General features: G+C 43.0%; 1 protein-coding gene across 5 annotated transcripts; it reads right to left on the bottom strand.

Moving 5' to 3' along the window:
* On the bottom strand, window positions 1–26,966 carry PWWP2A (PWWP domain containing 2A). 5 transcript variants are annotated; one of them, XR_003705182.2, is made up of 4 exons: window positions 26,199–26,963; window positions 10,369–12,066; window positions 2,144–2,193; window positions 28–164 (listed from the first exon to the last, which is right to left on the bottom strand). XR_003705182.2 is itself a non-coding variant. In XM_077924411.1 (4 exons), exons 1-3 carry the CDS (start codon window positions 26,870–26,872, stop codon window positions 2,189–2,191), a joined length of 1,644 nt encoding a protein of 547 aa, XP_077780537.1. In that variant the 5' UTR covers window positions 26,873–26,966; the 3' UTR covers window positions 28–164; window positions 2,144–2,188. The 5 variants fall into 5 exon arrangements, 4 of the variants coding, with proteins under 4 accessions (XP_028573222.2, XP_028573221.2, XP_077780537.1 ...); XM_077924411.1 differs by having other exon boundaries at window positions 11,102–12,066; window positions 26,199–26,966; XM_028717389.2 differs by lacking the exon at window positions 2,144–2,193 and having other exon boundaries at window positions 1–164; window positions 11,102–12,066; window positions 26,199–26,965.

Consider the following 26,966-nt stretch of genomic DNA (forward strand, 5'->3'; position numbering starts at 1 on the left):
GTACAGATGCCCTGGAAAAGGGGTGTGGTGGTTTTTGTAAAAAGTTCTCTCCCAGTATACACTGCAATCTAGATTTCAGTTGTATATCATGCCTGGCCAGCTGACCTTCTTCATGGCAGTGTAGGGAGGTTCCATAAATACAGCAGGCGATTAATGTCTCTGTGCTGAAAAGGAGAGGGAAAAAAATTCTGAGTTAGCAGTGAATGCATAATTGCCCTTAAAAGACTTTAGAACAGTTAATATGTGGGTGTTTTTTTTTAATCAGACATAATCTTTAATGGGGAAAATAAGTAGTTGAGGAGAAAGTATTAGCAAGCCATACAGATAAATGTTATGGTTAACACGCAGCAAGCCCTAAACAGTATATCAATTATTTTCAACATCATCCTTCCAAGAACCTTGTAATGTTGGTTACTATTATCCCCATAATGCATACTAGGGTCTGCCTTATCCAAGACCACCTTGTGAATTCATGGCACACCTGACTTCCTCATGCATACACAACAGTCTCTTAACCATATGCTACACCAGCTGATGTCTCTCAGGTTTATTATTGCCACAGTTTAAAGGTACACCCAAATGCCACCTACTCCAACTCTCTTTACCTAAAGGCCACAAGTAGTGAGTAGAGCTAATATCTTCAAATGACACAAGCAGGAGGTAGGGGAAAGGAAGACAAAGGGTTGCATTCATTCATCTCAGTGGGTGTTCTCTGCATAGGACTCATGTCTATTGAGTTCAGTGGGTCTACTGTGCATATAGCTTAGCCTTAGCTGGATACAACTCAATGACTTGAAAATACAGTGCTTTTGGAGAATATTGCTCCAGGCAGGGTAGAGGACAAAATGCTGGTGGGGTGGACAAAGACAGAAGCTAACATTAAATGCACAGGAGCATTTCCTTACTCAGCAGAGGCCTCTTCCACTAACCCATCTCTATGGGAAGGATCAGACTTTAGCACAAGACAGGTAAGCACAATCATGTTATATAGAGACACCCCCACCCAATCATTTCTAACGGCAGAGAAAGCAGGGCAAGGGCAACACGGATGGGAGAAAGTGTTGGCACTGCCCATGAGCCAAACTGGGTTGGGTCCCACAGGAGGCTTGTGTGATGGAAAGGCATTTCCATTTCCCCTATATTTGAGACCTGCACTTTCTGTTACATGCACGTGCTCTCCATCTCCCATCCTTCTACCACTCAGGAACAGATTTTTGAGGAGGATTTGAGGAGAATGGAGCTGGGAAGCTCTGCTGCTTGAGCAGAACTCCCATTTGTGAGTCTTGGGACCAAATCCAGTATTCCCAGTATCAAACTGCTCAAATGAAGAGCTCAGAAAAGAGGAAAGCTACTGCAGACCACAAACGTGCTAGGAAAACACCATCTCTAACAGACTTATCTTTTTAATTACTTGCGCCAGAAACTGCTTGGAATGTTTCCATGTTGTCCCTATAACACTATCACTCCTGAGGTGTCCCATCCTAAGTCTTGGAACAGGGCTATTAGTAGCCCTTTGCTCTTTTAAAATGTGTTGGGGCGGGTTATTGGGTTGTTGTTTTCATTTTGATTATGTATTTTGTGGTTTTATATTCTGATTTTATTCTGTGAACCACCCTTAGATCTGCAAGTATATGACAGTATAATAATAATAATAATAATAATTCTAGAACAACCACGGAGACCTGTGCCTTGGACTTGTGCAACATAAAGAGAAGATTCCCATAACACGCTGCATTCAGTGAGCCACAACTAATGAGCTACCAAGCTACACCACTAGCAGCCAAGGAAGGGTGGGCTGGAAACAAACAACTGTAAGGCAGGTTCCTGAGAATCTTATCTTGGGGGAACAATGGGCATGAGAACTCCATGCAGGGAACTGTCAAGAGCAAAGACAGTATATTCTAGGGATCCTTCAGCAGATGTTATCAATGCATGCATGCCACCACCATGCTGCTCAATGTGGGGAAAACAGCTATGTTTACTTTGCTCCCCATTAGCCACAGACTCAAGGACTCCTACACTTTGAATACACTCTGTATTGCCCCCTGCAGAAGGAGGCCAGGCTCAGGGATCAGGTGTGGAACCAAGAGTAGAGCTCCGAATGACATGAAGTATCACAAATTCAGGCAGAGGTTCTTCATACCTTCTGGAAGCGCCAAGGGACTGAAGCCATGAAAATGAGGAAAACCTAGGCTGCAAACACAGAGGGTGTTAGAAGACCAGCCCATAAGACAATAGACCTAAGAATCCAGCAAGATACCCTCCACAGCAAATAGTGGTGAAATGACAGGATGCTGATAAGCAATGAGTCGACGGTTCGGGGCATCCAATCACAATTTTTAGTACCCACCTTTGGGGTTTCTTGTACTGATACTATCTATCTACCCTTCTATTCATGGATACTAATGCTATCTTTTTAAGGAACTTTCTGGGGAGCTCAGTTTTGACTGACTGAAAGGAATCCCATTTGACAGTTTAAATTTCCCAGCCTCAAACTATAGTTCACCCATGAAGCTCCCAAACTGGGAATATTTTCAAAAGACAGCAGGAGCTAAAACTTTCTTGTTCTTGTGTACGTTTAACAGCATGCAGGTCTATGCATAAGTACTGTATATTCCATTGAATTCAATTGGGGCTTGTTCCGAGGAAAGTGGGTACAGGACTGCTGCCTTAGTTTAAGAAGTCACACGGAACGTATTTATAATCCTGGCAGCAAACTTCCCTTACAAGAAACAAATGTACAACCAATTACTCACTTCCTCTACTTGGGATTTTCTTGTTCACGATACAAAACAGACCCACAAATATCCAAAAAGCAACAGGAAAACATCAAGAATATCAGCTAACAGTCCTTTGGTAAGAAACAGCGCTAACAAGATCCAGCTCAGTGACTGGATCTTTAGACATTTTTATTTGGTAAAAGGTAAGAAGAAAGATGTCAGAAGATCCAGTTCGTGAAGACAGAAAAAAACATAGCTTAATTGTAATGCCTGGCACAACCCAGCAAATGTTAGTCACAACTTAATCTTATTGAAATCTATGTGGCATTAACTGTAATCAATTGTTTTCAATAGGACTTGGCCGTGCAACATATTTCTGCTGTTTCAGCAGATCAAGGGCAGGTGAGAATGGTTTCTCTTGAAAAGCAGCTCCCTGTCATCCCATATTGCATGGCCAAACAGCATTTCAACTTACCTTGCAGAGCAATTTAATATGGCATGGGAAGCTACTGTTGAAACAATGAAAGCTGAAAATCCCACTGGGCATGTGCTCTTTGAAAATCCTACCAGGTAGCTCTTTGAATCCTAGCAATTTATTGACCACTTATTTCACCATTTGTTTATCACTCCCTCTGACAGAGCTGCAGCCAAAACAGGACCACTGACAAATGAGGAGGTATTGATTGACGTGCTTGGGGGAAATGCAGAGGTTTCCAAAAGTACAGAAAATCTTTTAAATGCACACACAGTGTAAAAACAAACAACATAATGAGGTTTGAGCATGCTCAGTAGCCAAGGAATGTTAAGTGTCAGCTGGAAAAGAAAAATGGAAAACTAGAGGAAGGGTGTGGACATGTGATTAGTGGGAATTAATAAAAGAATCCACAGGCCAAAAGCATATAAAAGTCACCAGAACTTGAGTTCCAGAATGAAAAGGGAAGGATGAACCAAACGGAATCCATAAGGTTTGTAATTCTCTGATAATACGAAGTTGATGGGTTTGAGAAAATAAGCTGCACAACTGAGATGGGGAACCTGTGGCCCCCCAACGGTTGTGGTCCTTTCAACTCCCGTCAGCTCTGGTCAGTATAGCCAATGGTCAAGGATTATGGAAGCTGGGAGTCCTACAACACTGGGAAGGCCATGTTTCCCATCCCTGCTGCAAAGTGACGTTAGCTTTCCCCCTGCATAGCTAGCTATACATAGAGGATGCCTAGAAGGACACGCAAGCAAGATACTTACAACTACTTTCTTATAAACGTTTGCATTGAGAGCAGCTATGAAAATATATGTAAATCTCTGGTGCTTTCTTCTTTTGAACAGTGGTTTTTATCTATTTTTTGAAAATACATTTTAATGTATTTTAATACGTTTATTAATTTCTTTTAAAGCTACAAATTTAAATCTTAGAATATATTTATAACAATTGCTTTCCATGTTACTCTTATCACTGCTGTACACAATACCCTTGAATATAAAAGCAAACGTTTTTCAAGTCTGATGTCAAAGCACCATGAAACTTGAAAACCAAAAACCACATAGGGAAAAGATTTTAATTTTTCTAACTAGTGTTGCAAGTCTAGTCCTCCTCATTATTATTGGATTTGAAGGACAGTGTTTTTTTTCATCATCTCTGTAATATCTACGTATAAAATTATAAACCGAAACCAAGCAAAATGGATGTTTTCATATGATACAGCGCCTGCTTTGCAATTCAGTAAATGTATCACCTGAAGAGTCTTTGTGAGCAAATAAGCCATATCAATTCTGATACTGTAATATTTAACTACACTGAATAAAAGCTGAGGTATGAACCAGCCCGTGAAATCAATATGCAAGACATGAACACTAGCGAAATATACTATCAGCATCTATCTTTGGAATTTGCCTACCATGGAATAGTGGTGGGTGGGATGTATGGGCAGAGGGAACGATGTATTCTTCAAGACCCCTGAGGGATGCAGTGCCCTGTGCAACAAACACACATTTCACCCTCCTGCAGGATCCCTCTATGTGATGGACAGAGCACCCAGTCTCAAGGATGGAGATTAGGGGGAAGTTTGTAGGTGACATCAAACTGGCAGAAGTAGCCAGTGCCACTGATGACAGAATTGGGATTCAAGATGACCTAAACAGATTGCAGAGCTGAGCCAAAGCTAATAAAATGAATTTCAATAGGGACAAATGTAAGGTTCTACACTTAGGCTAGAAGAACCACCTGAACAAATAGAAGATGGGGAATACCTGGATTGCCAGTAGTACATGTAGAAAAGGATCTAGGGATCTTAGTAGTGCATAAGATGCGAAAGAAAGAAAGAAAGAAAGAAAGAAAGAAAGAAAGAAAGAAAGAAAGAAAGAAAGAAAGACGCTTATGCTATTCTAGGCTGTCACCAGGAGTGAAGTGTCCCAATCAGGGAAGTTATAGTGCCACCCTATTCTGCCTTGGCCAGACCATACCATACCTGGAGTACTGTGTCCAGTTCTGGGCACCACAATTTAAGGATACTGACCAGCTGAAATGTGTGCCGGAGGGCCAAGGACCCTTCTGGTACAAGAGAGGAAGAGTCCTGTTGTGAGGTTAGATTCTGCTCTAAGTCACCAGTGGAGGAGCATGTGTGAATTCAGCTCAAACAGCTGCAGCAACCCTTCCTGTGCTACATAAATATTTTCTGCCTAGTGGCTTCTTGCCCACCTGCCTGTAAGCCTAGCCTTCCCCAACCTGCTACCTCCCCCCACAAGATATTTTGGACTACAACTCCCATTAGCCCCAGACAACACAGCCAAGGTTTATGTAGATTATTTTGCAATACATAACCTTCTTTTCACTGCCAAGAAGAAGAAGAAGAAGAAGAAGAAGAAGAAGAAGAAGAAGAAGAAGAAGAAGAAGAAGAAGAAGAAGAAGAAGAGGAGTTTGGATTTGATATCCCGCCTTTCACGGAAGTAGCAGAGATTTCTCACTTCCTTGAAATTATGGTATATCATTTAAAGTACTGCCCATCTCTCTCAAACACATGCACTTGGCTCATTACCAGACTGTAGGGGGACTTGTCTCAGAAGAGAGTAACGCATACTAGGAGGATGATAAAATAACATGCTACTCGGTCCTTGTTAAAATGTTTCTGTGGGTAGATTCACTGGCTGCAATCCATTGGGGCACGTACCTATGTTCCATGTATGCATCTCATTTTAACTGTTCATTCTGAATTTCCTGTGCTGGTTATGCAGAAAGAATCATTTACTTAGACCTTAGCACATGCTACTAATAGTGCTAGATCTGAATAGTGCTATGATGTGCTGCAGCAACACAGTACAACATAGATAAGACTGAAAAAGGTGTCAGCAATTAAGACTAACATTTCATTATAGCAAAAGCCTTTGTGAACTTGGAACTTTTGCCCACGAAAGCTTTTGTCATAATGCATTTGTAGCACCTTCAAGACTGCTGTTTTTGCAACGACAGACTAACACTGCACTTATTAAAAATTACAAGTGGCAAGTCCTATCTTAAAGAGGCATTTCCTTTTATGCAAGAAAGAGGGTCATGGCTATTCTAAGACTACTCTTGCTACAAAGAATGCATTTTCTAAAGCAGTGTTTTTTTCCCCTTTTAGAACTACTGACCTCATATGCACTTTAGGTGCCTTTTACACGAATGACAAAAATTATCAAGACAGCCATTCTGAAATCCTAACTGCAATTCAACACAGGTTGGTGTATTTGATTACCATGGAAATATGAGCACACAACTTGTGCAGGGCTATAACAATGGAAACAGATTAGGTAGAACATGTTAGTAAGGCATGACGGTTTACTAGCTTGTTATTTACAGATGGGTAGCCGTGTTGGTCTGCCATAGTCAAAACAAAAAAAATTCCTTCCAGTAGCACCTTAAAGACCAACTAAGTTAGTTCTTGGTATGAGCTTTCGTGTGCATGCACACTTCTTCAGATACCAAATCTGAAGAAGTGTGCATGCACACGAAAGCTCATACCAAGAACTAACTTAGTTGGTCTTTAAGGTGTTACTGGAAGGAATTTTTTTTGTTTTAGCTTGTTATTTGCAATTGTTTCGCTTGTGGAAAGAAGTCATCTGTTCTTTCACCAATTTTGTTCCAAGGCAGGATAAAATTTATACCATCCTTTTCCTTTGGGGTATGAAGCATTGAAAGTAACGCCCTGAGACCCCCGGTATAGGGGGGTATATTATTATTATTATTATTATTAACCAACAAGAATGTATTCAACTAAATTATTGTGCTTACCTAATTTCCCTTACCTCCCTAGGACTCCTGTGCATCTACCAAATTTGCTCTGGAGTTCCCCTCAACCCTTCAGAGACCATCTGGAGGGAAGAGTTTTGTTATGCTTGCAGAAGTTCTGTGCATGCAATTGTTTAATTGGATGCAATTCATGATGATTTTTAAAAAAGTATTCTGTTTAGTTTTAAGGCAACTCAGGGTTAGCTACATGCACCAGGGCATTCTCGGTGTCTTTCACTGAAGAGACAGCTGGTTGAAGTGGAATAATAAACTACTTGAAAGAAAATATACGAAACCTAGGTGTTTGGTGAAAACCTTTGCCTAAAGTTTGACAGACAATTTGTGTATCCTGCCCAAAATTCAACAGCTTGGATACAAACATCCTGCTCATGTAGGCTGGGTGTGTCACCAATTTCCATCAAACCCTCATCATCCACCCCCACCTTCCCCCAAAAAACCTATACCGGTGGGTTCAGTAATCCCAAGTCATTTATTTTGGAGAAGGACACAGGAAAGTGCAGATGGACGAGTCAGCAAATGAACTCCCACAGCACTAGAAGTGCTTCCTGCTCAGACAGCAGGACCCTGGAATCTAAGCCAATATTTGCTTTGTAGTTTAGTGCCTCTTGAACAGCCGCTTTTGCCTACAGGCCTGGATACAACATCCAAAGTCTCTTGAATGCCTTGCAGCAAATGGATTATATCATGACATCTCCATGCTTTGAACTGAAAAATCAAACTGCAGCAAGGCTCTACACAGAAATGAACGGCATTAAGTCATTGCCTGTGACATCAAAATGTCACCAAGGAACTCCAAAATTAAAGAGATAAAAAAAAAAATCAAACAAGTATTTTTTCAAAAGGGAAGCAAAGAGAAGATTTCTCATCAAGGCAAGCAGAGAAAAGCAGTAATTAAATTTAAAGTGAGAGTAATTTCTACTCAACACTATGAATGTCATGTATGGCATGCCCGATTGCAAACTATGGCCTGAGTAGGGAACAGAACTGTTCCACGGTGTTGTAAAAAGCATGATTTTGAAGACAAGACTCAATTATATTTATTTCAAACTGGAGCAAAGGCTCCAGAATCAAATTATACTCTTGGTAGAATTCAAATGTAGAAGACTGTCTATTCAAAATGGCAAAACCCTAGAAGACGTGCCCAATCAAGCACTCATCACAGGCTCCCTTGAAGGTAGGGTCATGAATTAGGAAATCAGCAGGTACACTCTAGTATACCTATCAATCTCATAATGTGTACACTGGCCCCAAGCTGAGCTGCATTTTTAACTTTGCAGAAAGCACTAAAAATTGTCTGGTTCATTGCAAATTTTTGTTTTTAAAAACCTTAGGCACAGCCTGCCTGAAAAAAACAAAACAAAATAGTTCAACACTGCATTTGTTTCTGTTTGCAGGAAAGAGAATACTGTACACAGCACAGGAGTGAAACAGAATTGCATGCTATTAATGTTGTGTGTTTTGTAATTTCAAAAAGCATTGACAGACTGAATGCAAGTTTATTTCTCTACACGTTTAGAAATTTATGCTTATCTAGTGTTACATCAAGGAAGGGTGAAAACTATTTGGAGCCGATTTCAAGCCCATGTACACAGCATCAGAGATACCAGATTTAAAGTAAAATGTTTGGAAATAAAATGAAGTTTGAGTTTTATGAAAAAGCATACCTTAGAATCAAACTGTCACAACAGAGCCCTTGGTCATTAATTCTTTGAGATTTGATACACACAATTAATTTAGCTTTTTTCCCTTTTTCCTAAATGCCTACTCCTAAAATTGTAATGTGTTTTGGGGGAGAATGAAATTAGGCACCTTTTACGACATTGCAAACTTAAACCAAGTACAAATTATATGAGTCCATTAGAAAGTGTAGTGTCTAAGCGAATCAACTGCATAAAAAAGTCCAATGCAGAGCATCAGACTTGCAGAAGATCTAGGAGCAAATGGACATCAGGGATAAAGTAACATAAAATGGTGGTGGTGGGGGGAATAATTACACTGGAAAGGCGTGTGGGTTTTTTAAAGCACTGACAAGGATTTGCTATGGGGAAATAAATAGCTGAATAATTTACCAAAATTAGAACCTTATTTATATTTTCAACACCAATGTTATTTTGATACGCAGTTAGGTGATACTAATTTAGAGTGTGTTGAGAGCAAGAAAATTATTCCCTAAATATTGTGTAAACAGAAAACAGTCCTGTTTCCTGATTTTATTTCAAAGCTTTTTGAGAAACACACACAAATAATTAGATTTAGTCAATTTTATTTACAGTTTTTTTGTACATTTCAGAGCATTACACAATTACATTTTCCATATTTTCTGACCTGCAAACAGATACCTTTAATGGAAATAGTTTAAAAAAAATATGCCGCTCAGTACATCCAAATGCAATAATTACACATCTGACAGTTCACAAAGTGTAATTTACTAGGACGTAGCCTAAGAATTTAAGAACAAGTAGTCAGGGGGGAGAAATCTGACCAATTATTTATACAACACAAACTCTCTCAAGCTAAACCCTCAAGACAACTGTCCTAGGAGCATCCCACCCCACCCTCCTTGGAAGTTATGATTCACACCTATGCAGCATTAACAGCCTCTGATCCCAAATGCTGGGGTACTATCCAGACCCGCCTGTGAGCAACTGGCTTCCTCTTAACTTGCCAAAACCTGAAGTTCATGCTGCTGTCCCTGGGTTCATAGCATAACTAAGCATTTGGGGAAAGGTGACCAACAAGACCTATCTAACAAATGATAAAACCTTTCTAACTGAATTCAGATTAAAATTGGTTTCTAAAAGGATTTAAAGTGGCCAGTGAGAAAGTGTTTTTAGGCAAAGGCTGAACTCTTTGGGCCCATCACACTATTGTAAATTAGGTTTTCTGGGCAGGGGACGGGGAAACACTGAAATAAAGTTTGAGGCTCAGAGAGGGCCTAGGGTTCTGCATTTAAGGTGGACCATACAAGTCATGTTTAAAACTTCCATTTCATTTGTTCCCTCCCCCCTCCCCCCACATACACTGAAATGGTATATATAGTGGGTAGAAACTAGTAAAAATTCCCTGCAAATAAACTGCTCTTCAGCTGAGGTTATGGCTCCTGTGCATGGGGTGGTCAGAGGAATTTTTTACTTTTACCAAAAAAATGTAAGAGTCCTCTTGAAAAATACTGAGATCTCGCTTTAGGTTAATTTGATTGCATGTACAATTTGTTAAGTATAACTTTCAGTCAAGACATTGCTACAAATGGAAATTTCAGTATATAAAAAAGCAGCCAACTGAGTGCAATTTTTGTGTTTAATTGGCTAAGTCCTTCATAGCATTTAACTAGGCTAGACATTTCAAGGAGCCTCCACATTTCTTGCCTACCTTACTTCTCATGTTCATGTTTCAAACTGTGTCAGCAGGGCCCGAACTTCAGGAGTTAGCTGCTTAGCAGCCTTGGCTGCTTCTGTAATGGCCTTGCGGTAAAGACCTTTTCTCTTCTTATTAAATCGCGACTGAAAGTTTTCTAAAAAAGGGGAGAGCTGTGAAAGAGCAAGGAAAGATGTTGTTGGGGACCCAAACCATGAAATACGAGCTTCCTGTCGGACTAAGAGGCCGTTATCTTTTCGGCTCACAGTTATAGAAAGAATACGGGCTGGCCACCATGGGAAGCCATATATCTTGGCCCAAACAATGTCTCCTACACATATGGTCCTGCCATCTGGTGTGACACATTTAGTGACATTTTTTGAAAAGACTTTCATTTTCAAGGAATTACTGAGCTTTTTCTCTTCCTTTGAAGAGGACGAGGAGGAGGAGGAGGAAGGTGCATGCATGCTGCCTGGAGGAAAATCAAAGCTTTCAGTAGTGCTACACTCAGAGTTGGTGGACTTCAAGTCATCTGTGCTATCACTACTACACACTGATGCACTGGAAGAGTCAGATTTCTTTTTATTAAGGGTCATGTAAACCGTTATATTGCTTTTGCTGCCTCTCTTGCCCAGTGTCTGTTGTTCATCCTGATCAACAGGTACATGCACTTCATTTGTGTCCTGAACCTCACTGCTGGCCTCTTCAGGGCCTTCTGAGGGGCTCTGATTTTCTGAAGGGGCCTCACCTGCTGAGCGGGTAGAGGAGCAGCGAGACTGAGGCTTAGCTGCCATCTTGCCACTCTGCAATTTCTCAAGCCCTGTCTTGAGAGAGGAGTCGTTTTCTTCATTTCGGTACCTTTGTGGCTTTAGACGCAATCGTGGGGGCAGGGAACCTGAGCTGGTGTTTTGAAGACGCCGTGTGAAGTGGACCTTTGAATGTGCATTTTTGGAAGTAGAGGTTGCACTCTGTTTCTTTTGTGCCTTCTCTTTGGCTATTTTCAAAACTTCCCGAGCTTTTGCATGATCCATGTTTTTGCTCTGGAGAACCTTTTTAGTATTTAACTGCGTTTTTGAAGTATTTGCTTGAGTGGTAACTTTGACTACTCTACTTCTGCTGTGAGCAATATTTGCAACTTTGACCACGGAATTCCTTTTCTGGCTTTCATTTTGGCTTTTCCCATCAACTTTATGATCAGTTTTAATTTTTTTATTCACAGTAGTTACGCTCTCATGTCTTCGTTTTCTATTATCCTCATACCTTGAGGAATCACTTGTACTGCTGCCCTTCTTAATTTCTTTCTTTTCTGCAACAATACTGTTCTTACACTTGTCACACAAGACCTGTCTGGGTCGTAGTTTGATAGCATTCATAATAGAAGTGGGTTCCTCCCTGTACATTTTCCGCTTGGGCCGTTTAATTTTCCGAGGCGGAGGCTGAGGTATTGACTGGTTATATGTGTCCCTGATAAACAAAGGAGGAGGATATGGTGCTCCCTCGTGAAAAAGGGGAGGTGGCTTGGAAGTCCATAGGCTTTTAGCCAGGCTAGGCTCTGATGGCTGGATGGGAGAAGAGTCTGTGACTACACCATTGGCTTCACACTTCACTTGGGCCTCATCTTGGAATGATTTACTTTGGAGCTCCATCGCTTCAGGATTATCCTTGTACTCTCTTTTGGGAAATATGGTCACAGGGATTCCGTGCGGTCCAAACCTTAATGAGAGAGAAAAACACAGAGTTAACTGCAAATCTTTACTTAATTGACATTTCTCAGTATCATAAGTAGCTAGCATTTCACACCACATGAAAACAAGCTTATCATTTCAGAATACACAATCATGAGAATTAGAAAATTTCAGCACTGACTAAAACAGCAATCTACCAAGGGTCACAAGAATTGTGTGCCAGCAGCAAAATGGTTTCTTTCCCTTTCATTGCTGTTCTCACATTTAGAATCTCCTCTATGGCAGTGGAGTGGTTTCAAGACTTTGTCCACAGTGACCCACCTGCCATGGAATTCCTAAAAGATTCTGGAGGCAAATACTCAGTTGGCAGAGGATACTTCATAAGCCTGTTGGGCTTTATTATAGCCATGTAAGCTGAGAGTGCACTGGAAATGGGCAGGCTGTCGTGCCTCCTATTACCCCTCTTTCCCTTGAGGAACCCCATGTTTCTTCAGAAATGTTCTCGAAACAAATGGTCTAGGAAGGCTAATCTTGTAGAAGGTACAGTGCATGCCTGGCTATTGGAAGGTAGAGAACTGGAATTGCCTAGCTGTTCTGGTTTTAGGGGAGCTTGGTGCCAGGGTTTCCTGAATGGCAATCACGAATCTCTCCCTGGCAACCGTCTTCCTAATTCCAGCATGACACATTAACCCTCCTTCTCCTGGAGCTCTCTGCACAGAGAACTTGGAAGGGCCTCGCCATTTGGGGAGAAAAGACCAAGCATACCCACCCATCACCTGACATGTACAGAGGAGTCAGTCTCCCAGGCCTTATAGACAAGTCAGAAGGTATGAGAAAGACTCAGCTGCATCTGAACAAGGCTTTGTGCAAATTGAAAGGCCCGTTGCCTTCTCCTCTGCAAAATTTTCTGGTGTGCCAGATGGCCGAGGTGACCAAAAAGAGTGCACAGCCAGCCAAATTGTGCAGGCCACCCTTCATCTGTGCATGTCCCCATAATTTTTAGACTGGGTTAATCTTATAATCTTTTAAGTATTGGCTAGCTCCAACTAGTCAGGGAAATCAAGACCTTGTATGAACAGGTCACCTTTAGAACTTTCAAATCCTCCCAGCTAGCTAGCTCAGGTGCAGAGTACAGACATCTTAATCACAGCCAATTCTGTTAACTGTATCGCTGAAGATACATGTGATTAACAGTCAATGCAGTCTTTGGCTAGCATCTCCTATTTAAACAGTCTGAAGAGGTAATCTATCAATTTCAAAGTGAGAGGGCCTTATTGCCTAGAGTGGGCAATCTTACACAAATTGTACACATTCAGCAGCCAGCATTTCAGCATAAGTAAGTACTGCCCATGATGCCCTGAATCATAGGCCTGGCATCATTCAGCATGGCTGCAACTAGGTGAAAGCAAGGGCTCAAATGGGTGGCATGTTACCTGCTTCTACACTATATATACCCCACTATATATTACAAACATAAGTCTAAGTGTGGGACCAGGGTGCTCAATTCAAAAAGCTTGGATTCACACTGTTGTCATTCCTCCTGTCTCCTTTAGAGTAACTTCATGCCACATATAAAGGTGTTTTTCTACACAGACATCAGTTACAGTGGCACCTCGGGTTACATACACTTCAGGTTGCAGACTCCGCTAACCCTGAAATATTACCTCGGGTTAAGAACTTTGCTTCAGGATAAGAACAGAAATTGTGCTCTGGCAGCACGGCGGCAGCGGGAAGCCTCATTAGCTAAAGTAGTGCTTTAGGTTAAGAACAGTTTCAGGTTAAGAACGTACCTCCGGAATGAATTAAGTACTTAACCCGAGGTACCACTGTATGTGTAAGAAATGGAACACACACCAAATCATTCCTCCTCCCCAATCCCTTCCACTTCATTAAACAGACTTTAAACTTCTGCCTGAAGGTGCCCATGGATCAGGGTAAACTGTATGCTTCTACTGCTGGGGGTAAGGTAAGGAAAGAGTCCACCAGATCCACCCTGCCCCCACATTTTTCTGCCTACCCTCAACTATAAGACATGGGGTGTGGGTGGGTGTTGTTTTGCAAATAAAATGAACGTAGGCTGATCTATTTTTCTTAATCTGTACAGTAAATCCTAAGAATTAAACAAAGATGAGGATCACATTATTAAGGATGAGTAGGCAAGCTTATTTACTGCCTACTTAGGCATACAATCGTGGGCATGAATGAATGAAATACCTAAAGGTTGTCTGTATACTTAGCAACACCTCTTGCTTCACCAAGAATCTACAGAAACATGTTATTGTTCTACAGTGAGCCAGCTTGTTCCATTCTAGCTTGCACGGACCTCCCAATAACTTCATTGTGCATAATGTGAATTATTGTCAAGTCCTGGGGTTTCAGATTCTGAAGCTTTCTAACTGCACAATGAGAGATCAAGACACCTTCCAGTTCCTGAGCTCCACACAACTTGCACAGCTTTCCCTTTTAAACTCCCTATTCAGTAGGGGATTTTGTTGCAATTTTGCAAAATTTTAGGCAGCCTGGTTATGGCTACTTAAAAGTATTTAGCACAGCTTTGCCTCCTGGCAAATGTCTCTACTGACACTGTTCGTGGACTCTTGCTTCCAATACTCCCCAGTTCCTGATTTTAACAACTCCAAAAGACTATCAAAGTTTATACCTACTTTTATCTTTTTTTTATTATAAAAAAGTATACTTCCTTCAACAATAAGACACTGTTCTGCTGACAGAGAGTATCTCAAAACTAATCTTTAGAAATTACACCAAAAACTCGGGGAACAATCCAGACGAAGTTCAGCACATCAAGTCCCAATGATTCAAAGGAAAGATATGCAGGTATGTGCTTACCACTCCCACTGAAGTGAACCAGACTTAGTAGTGCTTCATTTTGCCTAGCTTGTGCCTTCTAAAATCAGAAATTCAGCAGCCTTCCAAGATTAGAAACTCAGATTTCTAGATGACATACCCCACCAATTTAATATTTACAGTGGTACCCCGCAAGACGAACGCCTCGCAAGACGGAAAACCCGCTAGACGAAAGGGTTTTCCGTTTTGGAGGCGCTTCGCAAAACGAATTTCCCTATGGGCTTGCTTCGCAAGACGAAAGCCCATAGGGAAATCTCCAGGGACCTCTTTTAAATGCTAGCGGTGGGGAGCAAAGCCTTTCCCCCCCCTCCGGCCTTCAGAAGAGGTCCAGGAAGGCTGGCGGGGGCCGAAAGGCTTTGCTCCCCACCGCCAGCATTTTAAAAGCAGTCCGGGATAGCAGGGAAGCGCTTCCCGCTATCACGGACGGCTTTTGAAGGCAGGAGAGGTCCGCGAAGCCTGGGCGCGCGGATCTCAGCGCGCGCAGGCTTCGGCATGCCGGCAACTCACCGCAAGCAGCGGCAGCGCTGCCGCTGCTTGCGGAGAGGTCCGCGAAGCTTGGGCGTGCTGATCTCAGCGCGCGCAGGCTTGGGCATGCCGGCAACACTCAGCAAGCAGCGGCAGCGCTGCCGCTGCTTGCGGAGAGGTCCGCGAAGCCTGGGCGCGCGGATCTCAGCGCATGCAGGCTTCGGCATGCCGGCAACTCACCGCAAGCAGCGGCAGCGCTGCCGCTGCTTGCGGAGAGGTCCGTGAAGCCTTGGCCGGACAGCTTTTGAAGGCAGGCGGGGGGGAGCAAAGACTTTCGCCCCCGCCAGCCTTCAGAAGAGGTCCTGGACCTCTTCTGAAGGAGGGCGGGGGGCAAATGTCTTTGTCCTCCCTGCCTGCCTTCCCAGGGGCTTTTAAATCGCCCCGGACAGCGGAGAAGTCCTCCGCTGTCCGGGGCGATTTTAAAATGCCGCCCGCCAGCATTTTAAGATCGCCCCGGACAGCGGAGAAGCCCTCTGCTGTCCCGGGGTTTTTTAAAATGCTGGGGGTGGGAAGAAAAGCCCTTGTCCCCTCCCCCCAGCCTTCAGAAGAGGTCGGGGGACAGACTGTCCCCGGACCTGGTCTGAAGTCGGTTTCCCTAGGAACGCATTAATTGATTTTCAATGCATTCCTATGGGAAACCGTGCATCGCAAGACGAAAAACTCGCAAGAAGAAAAAACTTGCGGAACGAATTAATTTCGTCTTGCGAGGCACCACTGTACCAGCAACTTATTCCCCATATCCCTAATAGTCTTAAATTCACTTTGCAAATTTAATCATGTTTTTCATAAATCAGACTGAACTATAACCACATTTGCCAACAATTAAGTACTGACTCAGACTTCACATATAAACAATGCTCATCCAGTAAATATGAACTAGCTACTGTGGTTTCTATAAAACAATGTTACATTTGCAATACTGCCATGTTAGTTTGGGCAAGATAAAATATGCAATGTACTCAAGCCATAATTCACTGTGAGTTTGGGGGAAGGTTTGGGCTTAACTGAATAGCATAAAAGGAACAACAGGTTCTTAGTGTGATCTCACCATATTTACAAGAGTATTGACAGTTTTAGCTTATGAACAGCTGCACAATTCCCAATGGTGGACCACTGTGTTGCACGAAAGATGACCCAAACAAAGTAAAGATATTATACCAGAGCTTTCCAAACTTTTCATTTCGGTGACACACTTTTTAGACATGTATCATTTCGTGACACGGTAAATCAGTTTTACTAGCAAACCGGGGGTTAAACTAACCCCTTTCCAACCTAGGGAGGAGCTCGGGGAGCGTTCATGAGGCACACCTACACAATGCGACTAGCAAGAAAGCAGTAAGATTAGCTCAACTCTTATCTTAAATGAAACAGAATATGAAGGTAAAATGGAAGCCTATGTATAACACCCACTTCTGACATTATTTTATGCTAACCAGACCATTGCAATTTTAAGCAGCAACAGAAATATATAAAAACTTAAATCAATATACTAGATGTGCCTATACTGAGCTCTGAACCCTCAGCAGTGCTTTATTTAGAACATCTTTACAGACTTTACAATTTATTATATACCTGGAGGGATTATGCAACAAACATAGTGCAGTGGTACTTCGGTTTAAGAACAGTCCAGTTCAAGAACGATTTGGTTTACAAACTCCACAAAACCAGAAATAGTGTCTTGGTTTTAGAACTTTACCTCAGTCTAAGAACAGAATCCGAACGGTGGAAGGGCACTGGCAGGCCTCATTAGGGAAAGTGCCCCTCAGTTTAAGAACAGTTTCGGTTTAAGAACGGACTTGCGGAACAGATTAAAGTTCGTAAACTGAGGTACCACTGTATTTCAATAGACTCCATTTCTTTGGGAGTCCTACTCTTGCAGTCAAAATAGGAATGATCTAGCTCTGACCAAGGTCTGTTTCAGAGAAGCTAAACACAAAATGGGCATACCTAACTTACTTTCTATTTAACAGTAGTGTGGTACCTCGGGTTAAGTACATAATTCATTCCGGAGGTCCGTTCTTAACGTGAAACTGTTCTTAACCTGAAACACCACTTTAGCTAATGGGGCCTCCTGCTGCTGCAGCCGTGTGATTTCTGTTCTCATCCTGAAGCAAAGTTCTTAACCCGAGGTACTATTTCTGGGTTAGCAGAGTCTGTAACCTGAAGCGTCTGTAACCCGAGGTACCACTGTACACCAATATGGTATTCAGTAAGAAAACTAAAAATCGTGGCATGTGTGCTATTTAAGTGGCCACTTCTGCAAAATCACCATGAAGGTACCAAATCTACTCTTAAGGCATATCCTGGGTATCTGTAGCTTATGTCACAGATCTTGAGACTGTGGATCAGGACCACCAGTGGGTCATGCAAGGACCAAAAACAAGATTCTTGTACATGCATGCTACAAGTCAAAGAGTATGTTGTAAACAGACAGATGGTTGTATCCAACAAAGTTGTCCAATCACACAATGTCTTATTTTTGTGCAAAGGTTCTTCCTTTTCCATCATCATCTTCTTTGGCGATCACATGTAGCTGAGAAAGATTGTCTTGTATAAACACGGTTTTAACAATGAGTGGTATGCTCCAGAAGGTTGAGGGAACCCCCATAATGGATTTGGGAGGCATGAGGGAGAGGAAGTCCTGTTGCACAGGAAGAAGTCTTTGTACTAACAGGACAACTTTGTTGGCTGCAACCCAAACTGGATGTTAAGCACCATTAACGAAAAGCCCAGGGCAAATCCAAATATCACGAACATATTAAAAGAATTCACTCTAGTCATGTCCTTCAGCTCTCACTTAGGAGTTCAAGACAGACATTTTGGCTTCATACCCTCCCTACAGTTAAGCCTACACAAACACACAATACCCTACTATATACCGTCTCAGGGAACACTGTTCTAGGGTACAGAAGCAACTACCTGAGAACAACTTGTTCAAGGCCGACACATCAGTTCTCAACCACATATAACACACTGTGATTTGACAGATTGCATCATACTGGTCTGCAGTACAGTGAACCCTTGTGGCTTTCTATTGTGGGGGGGGGGGGGGGGAGCAACACATTTCCCCTGAATATTCAAACAGTGGCCTTGAGGCCTCCATTTACCAACATACAATAATAGGTGCAGAAATGGAGCTACATTTACAAAATCCAAGGATTGCAGCACTTTACCTCAACAGGGTGAGAGTAATTATATTTTAGTCTTTTTAAGTAATAAATGGTGATGGTGATTAATGTTTACAAAATTATGGATCGTATGGAGGGAAGTTTTTCCTCTCTTCCCAGCAAGTAACCAATCCATGGTGGTTGTCAAGACTGTTTAGACCAAAAATTACTTCATACAGTGGTGCCTTGCAAGACGAAATTAATCCGTTCCTCGAGTCTCTTCGTCTTGCGGTTTTTTCGTCTTGCAAAGCACAGCTATTAGCGGCTTAGCGGCTTTAAGAAAAAGGAAACAAACTCGCAAGAACTCGCAAGACGTTTCGTCTTGCGAAGCAAGCCCATAGGGAAATTCGTCTTGCGGAACGACTCAAAAAACGGAAAACTCTTTCGTCTTGCGCGTTTTTCGTCTTGCGAGGCATTCGTCTTGCGAGGTACCACTGTATTCTTAGCTTATAAATTCACTGTATAATATGTGATGATGACTGATAGCTTTTAAAGGGAACCGAGAGAAGCTCTGAAGAAACAAGTCTACTGATGGCTATCACTGCCTTTACGCTCTACTCATGGACTTCTCAGAAGAATCTGCCTGCCACTGCAGAACACAGGTTTGCTGGACCAAATGATGCAGCAGAACTCATTTTTTCCTTGTAGAATTCTCTATTGGTCCCATGTGGCCTTCTTATATGGCCACATAAGTGTAATGGTGCCAACAGTCCCTTCAGCAGATATACAGGTTTTTTTAAGTTCAGGAAGGTAAAATGTACACACCCAACCTTTAATCAGATTTGTACATGTCAGCCAATTCTGACATGACTATTTCTCCTCCACAGCTTCTGACAGGAATGCATACTGTAAAAATCTAGTAGGGAACTCCCAACTTCTCCAATAAGAGAAGCTAAGGATAATGGCTTACACTAGGCACCAGCACATTTGTTGCACAGGGCAGGGTTAGCAGCAGCAGCAGCAGGACCTGATGCCTGGAAATCACTAGCCAAAGACTGAATGTGGGTTAAATTCTAACTCTTGATTTTTACAACTTCCTGAATTGTATTATGTGTCTCATCATGTTTGAAGGGCAAACATACTTTTAAAGAAAGGTTTCAGAGAACTAATAAATGTATTTGAAATACACATATATAACTAAAGGAAGTTAACATGTTTGGCCTAGCAGAAAGGTCTGAGAACAAGGAAGCATCTACATGTCAGCTTTTTGTTTTAATAAATAACCCTTCACCAGGATCACCGAGTGAAAGGCAGGAAGCAGCACTTCAGCTGTATCATAGCAGACTTCAGCCAGATACAATGGAAGCCACTCAAAATTAAGAGGATCTGAACAGGCTGTTTAGCAAGTTGATTTTTATTTTTTATTTTTGGTTAATAAATATGGGAAACAATAAGCATCCATTTGCAGTGATTTAGTTATGGGAAACATTGGTTGCCAGCAACCAGACTAAATTATATTTGACATACCTTTCAGCTTTACTATGCAGTTCTGTGCTTTGACAGAAGCAAACTTTGTCAAATGCAGTCTGATTTTTTTTAATATCCAATCTTTTCCTCTATCCTTCAATTTACGTAAAATGAATTAAGCTTCTCAAGCTAGGAGCCATGACAACCAGAACCAATGTTCTAGCAATGCTAGAAACTGGATGCTTTAGGAAATATAACACACAGGAAAGTAAGCCATAAGCTTGTAGGGTTGTTGCTAATCTGTAGCCTGCTTTCAGTTCCCGTCCTATGTAAATCTCATGCCCTAGTTGCTCTACTTAAGGCTTAAAGCTGGGGTGGGCTAACCTATGGCCATCTAGATATCAGCCCTGACTACAGGCCATGCGGGTGGGAGTGTAGGCCAACATGTGGAACGTCACAAATTCACCACCCCAGCTTAAAAGCCTCAGACAACCGCAAAGAAACAACATATGAAAAAAAGGAAGAAGTAAAAGTGAAGGATGCTAAAGACCAGGGGCGGTCAAGCAGGTATTAATCACTATTGGGAGATAAGCACCAACACGAATCCCTTAGTTTCATAATAGCTCAAGAAGATAGCAATATTGGAACAACTCCATATTGCTGTCACAAGGTGCATCCATCTTAGCACCGTTGAGGCATTACTCTTGAAAAGGAAAACACCATAAACAGAGAAAATGGAGTTGTGCATGACAGCCCCACACCCTAATGCCAGACTCCCTGCTCCAGTCTCTATGCTGCCCCACTGAGCAGCTGGGTCTGAAGGTGAGCTCTGAAAGCTTTCAGTCGAGGCATCCTTGAACCCCCTTAGGGTTCCCAGTAGCAAAGAAGTTTCTAAACACTTTCAACCAAACATGCTTAGAATTCCCCTTTAAGCTTTCCCACTCAAAAAGAGGTCAGATTGGGACTCAAGTGGGAGGGAATGAAGCAATGCCCCATGCTCCCCACTTGTGCTGTGATTCTTTGTTCAGACATAATGAACACAGCTAAGTGTAAGCTTATGAATGGTGTATCTAGATAAGTTATTGTTGAAGAAAATCATGAAGTGCAGCACGAAAGGTGAACCTGTGGCCCTCCAGATGCTGTTGAGAGTACAGCTACCATCAGCTTCAGCCAGCATGACTAATGGCCACGGATGGTGACTAACAACATATTTGGGCCACAGATCCCTCATCCTTGATGCGCTGACTTGAAGACTTGCATCACTTTCATAAGTGAGAAGGAGCCTTCCATTTACCTTACTATGTATTTCTGATGCCCAATGGTGGAAGCTGAGCTTGCTTTATGAACCAGTTAATTTGTTTGATGCTATCTATGATTACAAAGGGATACACCATTAAAATTGAGCATAACCATCACAAGCTAACTCTGCATGCAGCTAAAAAAAGGTAAAGGTAAAGGACCCCTGACAGTTAAGTCTAGTCACGAACGACTCTGGGGCTGCGGCGCTCATCTTGCCTTACTGGCCGAGGGAGCCGATGTTGGTCTGAAGACAGTTTTTCCGGGTCATGTGGCCAGCATGACTAAGTCGCTTCTGGCGAAATCAGAGCAGCGCACGAAAATGCCGTTTACCTTCCTGCTGGAACAGTACCTATTTATCTATTTGCACTTTAACGTGCTTTCAAACTGCTAGGTTGGCAGGAGCTGGGACTGAGCAACGGGAGCTCACCCCGTCGCGGGGATTCAAACCACCAACCTTCCGATCAGCGAGCCCTAGGCTCTGTGGTTTAAACCACAGCGACACCCGCGTCCTCTGCAAATCAGAATTTAATCTGCATGATTATATGTAAACTATATACAAGTAACTCCCATCTTTCGCAGAGGTTATGTTTTAGGGATGGTGTGAATACGCAGAGACTTGTATACTTGAACCATCCCTTGAAATTGCCACTGCACGAGCAATCTTACCTTCCAAACTCAGCATGCCAAGCAGGTCTTACCCCCAGACCTGTGCAGAGCTTGTTTGAGGCCTGGGGTGGGAGTCTTGTTAGAATGAAGTTATAAACAAAAAAGCAGCTGGACCCTGGCGGGGCACACTAGCCAGCTTAGCTCTCTGAGGCCCGGTGCAAGTGTACTCGGCTGCTACCCCCTGCACAGATCTTGCACGATTGTCTGAGATCTCGCAAGAGCCTCGCAGGGCCTGGTAAGCAAGGCAGACAGCTTAAAAGCTCTTTCTGTGCCAGAAAAATCCTGTACAAAAAGAACTTTTAACCTGTATGCCTTCCTTGCACTTAATTTGTGTGATTTCAACAAACACATGTAAATTGTGAGTTAATTGTACTTTGCAACATTATTTCTTAAATTCAAATTATGTTCAGGGCTCACCCTGATCATCAAATAGATACCACAGTATTTTTTGAGAGCAAGGTTGTCCCTTATTACCCATTTTGAGTCCCCCACACAATGGTTTTATGAACCCTTAACAAAGTTATGATGGAAAATTATTTATCTGCATTATTCTAAACTGCTAAACCATACATAGGAAAGAAGGGAGGGCAACTCTAAATCTATTAATTCTAGGAGGCAGTTTTTGTTTTGTTTTTTGTATCTCAAACCCACAAAAGCAGTAAAGTGCCAGATCAAGCTAACCAAATATACCTGGTCAATTCTTAGGCACTATGGCCTCATCCATTAACCAGAGAAGGAGCAGCTGCAGGGAGCTTGCCTGCTTGCTTCCTCTCAGAAAGAACACTTTGCTTCAACTGCCTGCTGTTAATGGAATGCAGAGTAAGGGAAAAGGACTCTCCCTCCCATCCTCTGGTCAAAGGAACAAGATCCACCAGCTGCTTTCAAGCAAGAACACCAGCAAGAGAAGATCAGCCTGCCCTGGATTACATATAAATGCTCATAGCTCTGCACTTTGTTCTGGCCTTGAAGACTGATCTCTCCTTTACCTTTTTCTTCTACTCCCCTTCCCTTCTGTATCTTGTCTTTTTAGATTATAAGCCTGATAGATGGACCCATTTTTAAAAAAATAACCATGTCAGTAGTTTTAGAAGACAACAGTCCAAAAAGTGGAATAAAAATAAATAAATGCACTGATAAGTGATGCATAACGTTAGCTTTGAAAGATGTACAATGAATAATGCTTGAGTTTCATTACACCATCTTCCATAACTGTATGCAGAGTTAATGGCTGCATTCACAGATAACGCTAAACCAAGTGAGTACAGTACTCATGTATTCCACTGATGAAGCCTGGGATAGGGTTGGCAGGCATCTGCTAAGTTTAGTTTTACTTTCAAATAATGTTTTAAAGAACCAGGGATGCTAGTTTACAACAAACAATGGATAGTTAGTTAATTAAACAAACTAACAAACAAACTATATTCTTAACCTATGGTTTGAAGTTGGCTTGTTTAGAAACTAACCATTGTTTGTAAAAAACAATAACCCAGGACTCCTGGTTCTTATGTAACACTAACCATGAAACAAAATTTGCAGAAGTCATCTCCATAGCTGTGTGGGGTGGAGAAAGAGAGAAATTAGCTCCATGCTTTGCCTGAACTCATGGAGGCTTGTCCATGTACAGTACTGTTACAACTTTGTTCTAGTGTCACATGCAAACTGGGTCAAAGTTTCATTACAATTCTAACTATTATAGGTCTTTTTAACTTGTAAGAGAATAAATTTTAGAAAGGGCTGAATGAACTAATCACCCCTACAAAATCTATTCTGAACCTCTACTCTTTATTATAACCCACCCAACATACCACTTTAGTTTGCTCTCCACAACAAAGAGCAAACTATTCTATTTCGTTGTTAAAATAATAAACAAAATGTCAATAGTACTTGAAGAAATATACCAGAGTAAACAAGCTGGCAACCAAAATACTACATAAACAATATACAATTACTGTGAAATAACCTGCTGGCAATTTCAGCTTCTTGCTTTTATATGTTTGTGTTTTGCTCTTTCCATCTAAACTAAGCCAACATAGATGTTGCTTTGTTTTCCACCCCTACTTGACTCTTTCAGCATATCAGGACTCCATACCTGAAAAAGAAAATGTAAGGTAAGACACCCAACCACATATTCAAAGTCCAAGAATAAACAAATTAAAGCATTAGAGGACTGATACCTTTAGCTTATTTACTATGAGCAAGCACATTCTACCAAGGTAGACTGGATAAAACAGACTGTTTACAAGCAAGCACCATGCAGCAAATTCATCATGAAACACATAAAGCCATATGGCAACCTGGTTATCTGTAGCAAGGCATGGCACATTTTCCACAGCAAATATGTTTTTAAAGACACCCTGTAAACTATTGGCAATGTGCACAGTGGAGAGGAGATTACATCCCACAGCCAAACACTACGTGCAACTAGTCCTCCATATGGCTGCATGTATCCCATAACTGGTGTACAAGCAGCCACCATGCCTTTGCCAAATGGTGCCCTCCTCATGTTTTGAACTACAGCTACTGTAAACTGCCCCCTTTATCTACTCAAGAAGCAGTTAAGTGCACACACTGTATCATTATTTATACGAAGATGATAAAAACGGGTATGTTCTACACCAAAACAGCCTACTAACCAGCAGCAAAAAATTGTATGAAATCCACAAAAGTTTTATCTAGTCTATATATGAAATTCTGTACAGGTAGTTAGTTACTTCATGTTTCACAACGTTTTCATATGCTTATCCTTACTTTAAAACATACACTCTAAAACAGTGTTTCCCAACCTTGGGTCTCCAGCTGTTTTCAGGCTACAATTCCCATCATCCCTGGCCACTGGTCTTGATAGCTAGGGATGATGGGAGTTGTAGTCCAAAAATAACTGGAGACCCAAGGTTAGGAAACACTGCTCTAGAACAGCCTCCTGCAACCTGCTCTCCAAATGCTTTGGTCGACAACTGCTACCATCTCTGACCATTAAACATGTTGGCTGGAGTTGATGGGATTGTAGTTCAGCTGAAGAGCATAATGTTGGGTAAGGCAGTTCTAGAGTTTCTGTTTTAAGGTAAGGACATGCATTTGAATGGGCAAAGCTAGATTTGGAACCAAGTTAAAGTCCCAGGTCAGCCCACAGAATACCCTGGCCAAGCCACACCCAAATATCCTCTCACAGAAGTAGAATACGAAGAATTACCCCCCCCCCCTTTGCATGCTGAGGTTTACTTAGGTTTACTTTTAGCACATTCTCTACAAGCAAGTACACCATCTATAGGCTGGGCATTCATTTCCCCTGTCCTAATTCACCCGAAAGCCATAATGAAGATGTGTCTAGAAATTCACTCCAAGATTGTAAACTATGATACAACCTCTACATAAAGCATGTTCTACATGGCCTCTCTCCATGCCCAGAAGGAAAATCAATACACAGTATGTAGTGGGGGGAAACGTGCCTTTTAACTTATGAATAGGGTGACTATTTTTCAGCTTTGGACCATGCAGCATTTAGCCAATTCTCACTGTGACTTCCCAATATGTGAAGCTGTAGCAAGATACAACCTTGTCACACAACTTTTTTCCAGCATGAAGGCTGACTGCTTCTGAAGTTAGAAGAATAAGGCGAAGGTGAATTCAAATATCTTAAGTAACTGTAAAACAAATATGAGCCCCAAGCCATTATGGATAGGACCACATTGTCTTGAAATTTTCATAATACAGTACTGTATAAATAAAATCACTGCATATGTATGCATCAGTAGCAAACTAGTAGGAACTATGGTACAACTTTTTGCTACCAAGAAGTCTCCCCAATTTTTTATCCCTGTCCAGACGGGTCAGCCTCTTCCCCTCCCAACCCACCTTCTAAACCTCGTGAGGAATCAAAATTGGGGGGGGGGGTGGTACCTAGATAAAGACAAAGAATATTGTAGTGGTAGGTTAAAGATCACGTTGGAATACGAGGGCGAGGGAAAACCTCTTCCCTGCTTGCATGGATCAGAGGGAGGAAGGCAGGGCTCTGAAGCAGACCACGAGGCCATTTGCAACAGGGCACTTTCGCCCTCTTGGCGGAGCCATAAAACCAAACACCTCGTGGCTCACCCACCTCCGCATCTAACGCAGCCACCCCCCAGATGCCGAGAGGGCAGCACCTCCAGAAAGAAAGTTGGGAGGAGAGAGTGAGAAGGGCGGCGGAGGGTGGGTCTCCCTCCTGTAAAACACGGGGCAGGCTCTCTCTCACCTCTTGGAAAGATCCATGAGGACCCCGGAAAAAAGCTTCTTCCCGAATCGGAAAGACACCACCAGCGCGTCCTCGATGATGTGATCCAGGGTGACCAGCACCTCCGAGCCGGGCAGCAGCACCGCCGCCGCTTCCTCCTCCTCCTCTTCCTCTCCTCCAGCGGCCACCGCCTGCTCCGCGGGCGCAGAGAGCTCCGGCTGCTTCGCAACGGCGGTGGCGGCAGCATCCGGCTCCTCCTCCTCCGGCCGGGGCGGTTCCTCTCCGGGCTCCGGCCCCGCGGGGCCCCCAGCTGCAGGCGGCGGCGGCGGCGACAGCGGCAAGCAGGGCGGCTGCTCCCCTCCGCCTTGTCCCTCCGCCTCCTCGCCGGGGGGGAGCTCGGAGAGCTCCGCGGTGAGCGGGCAGGGCGGCTGAGGCGACCCTCCGACGGGCTCCGGGCTGGGCTGGGCCTGCGGCAGGTCTCGGGTCCCCGCTGGGCTCCCGGGCGGCGGCGGCTCCTCGGCCTCTCCCCCCGGGGCTGGCTCGGGCTCCTCCCGGGCGTCGAGCACCGCCGACTCCACGGCGGCCTGAGTGCCAGCCGGGAGCGGGTCTGCGCCGGCCTCGCTGCCCGGGATGGGCTCGGCCTCGCCGGCTCCACCATCACCCGGCACCGCCGCAGTCGCAGCCACGGCCGCCATTTTCTCTGCTGATGCTTCCTCCTCCCTCTAGTCAGCAGCGGGATCGATAACCGCGGCCTTCTTCGCCCGCCTGGCAAGGGAGGGGGACGCCGCC

The sequence above is a fragment of the Podarcis muralis genome, chromosome 2, assembly GCF_964188315.1.
Source record: "Podarcis muralis chromosome 2, rPodMur119.hap1.1, whole genome shotgun sequence".
Classification (NCBI taxonomy): Eukaryota; Metazoa; Chordata; class Lepidosauria; order Squamata; family Lacertidae; genus Podarcis; species Podarcis muralis.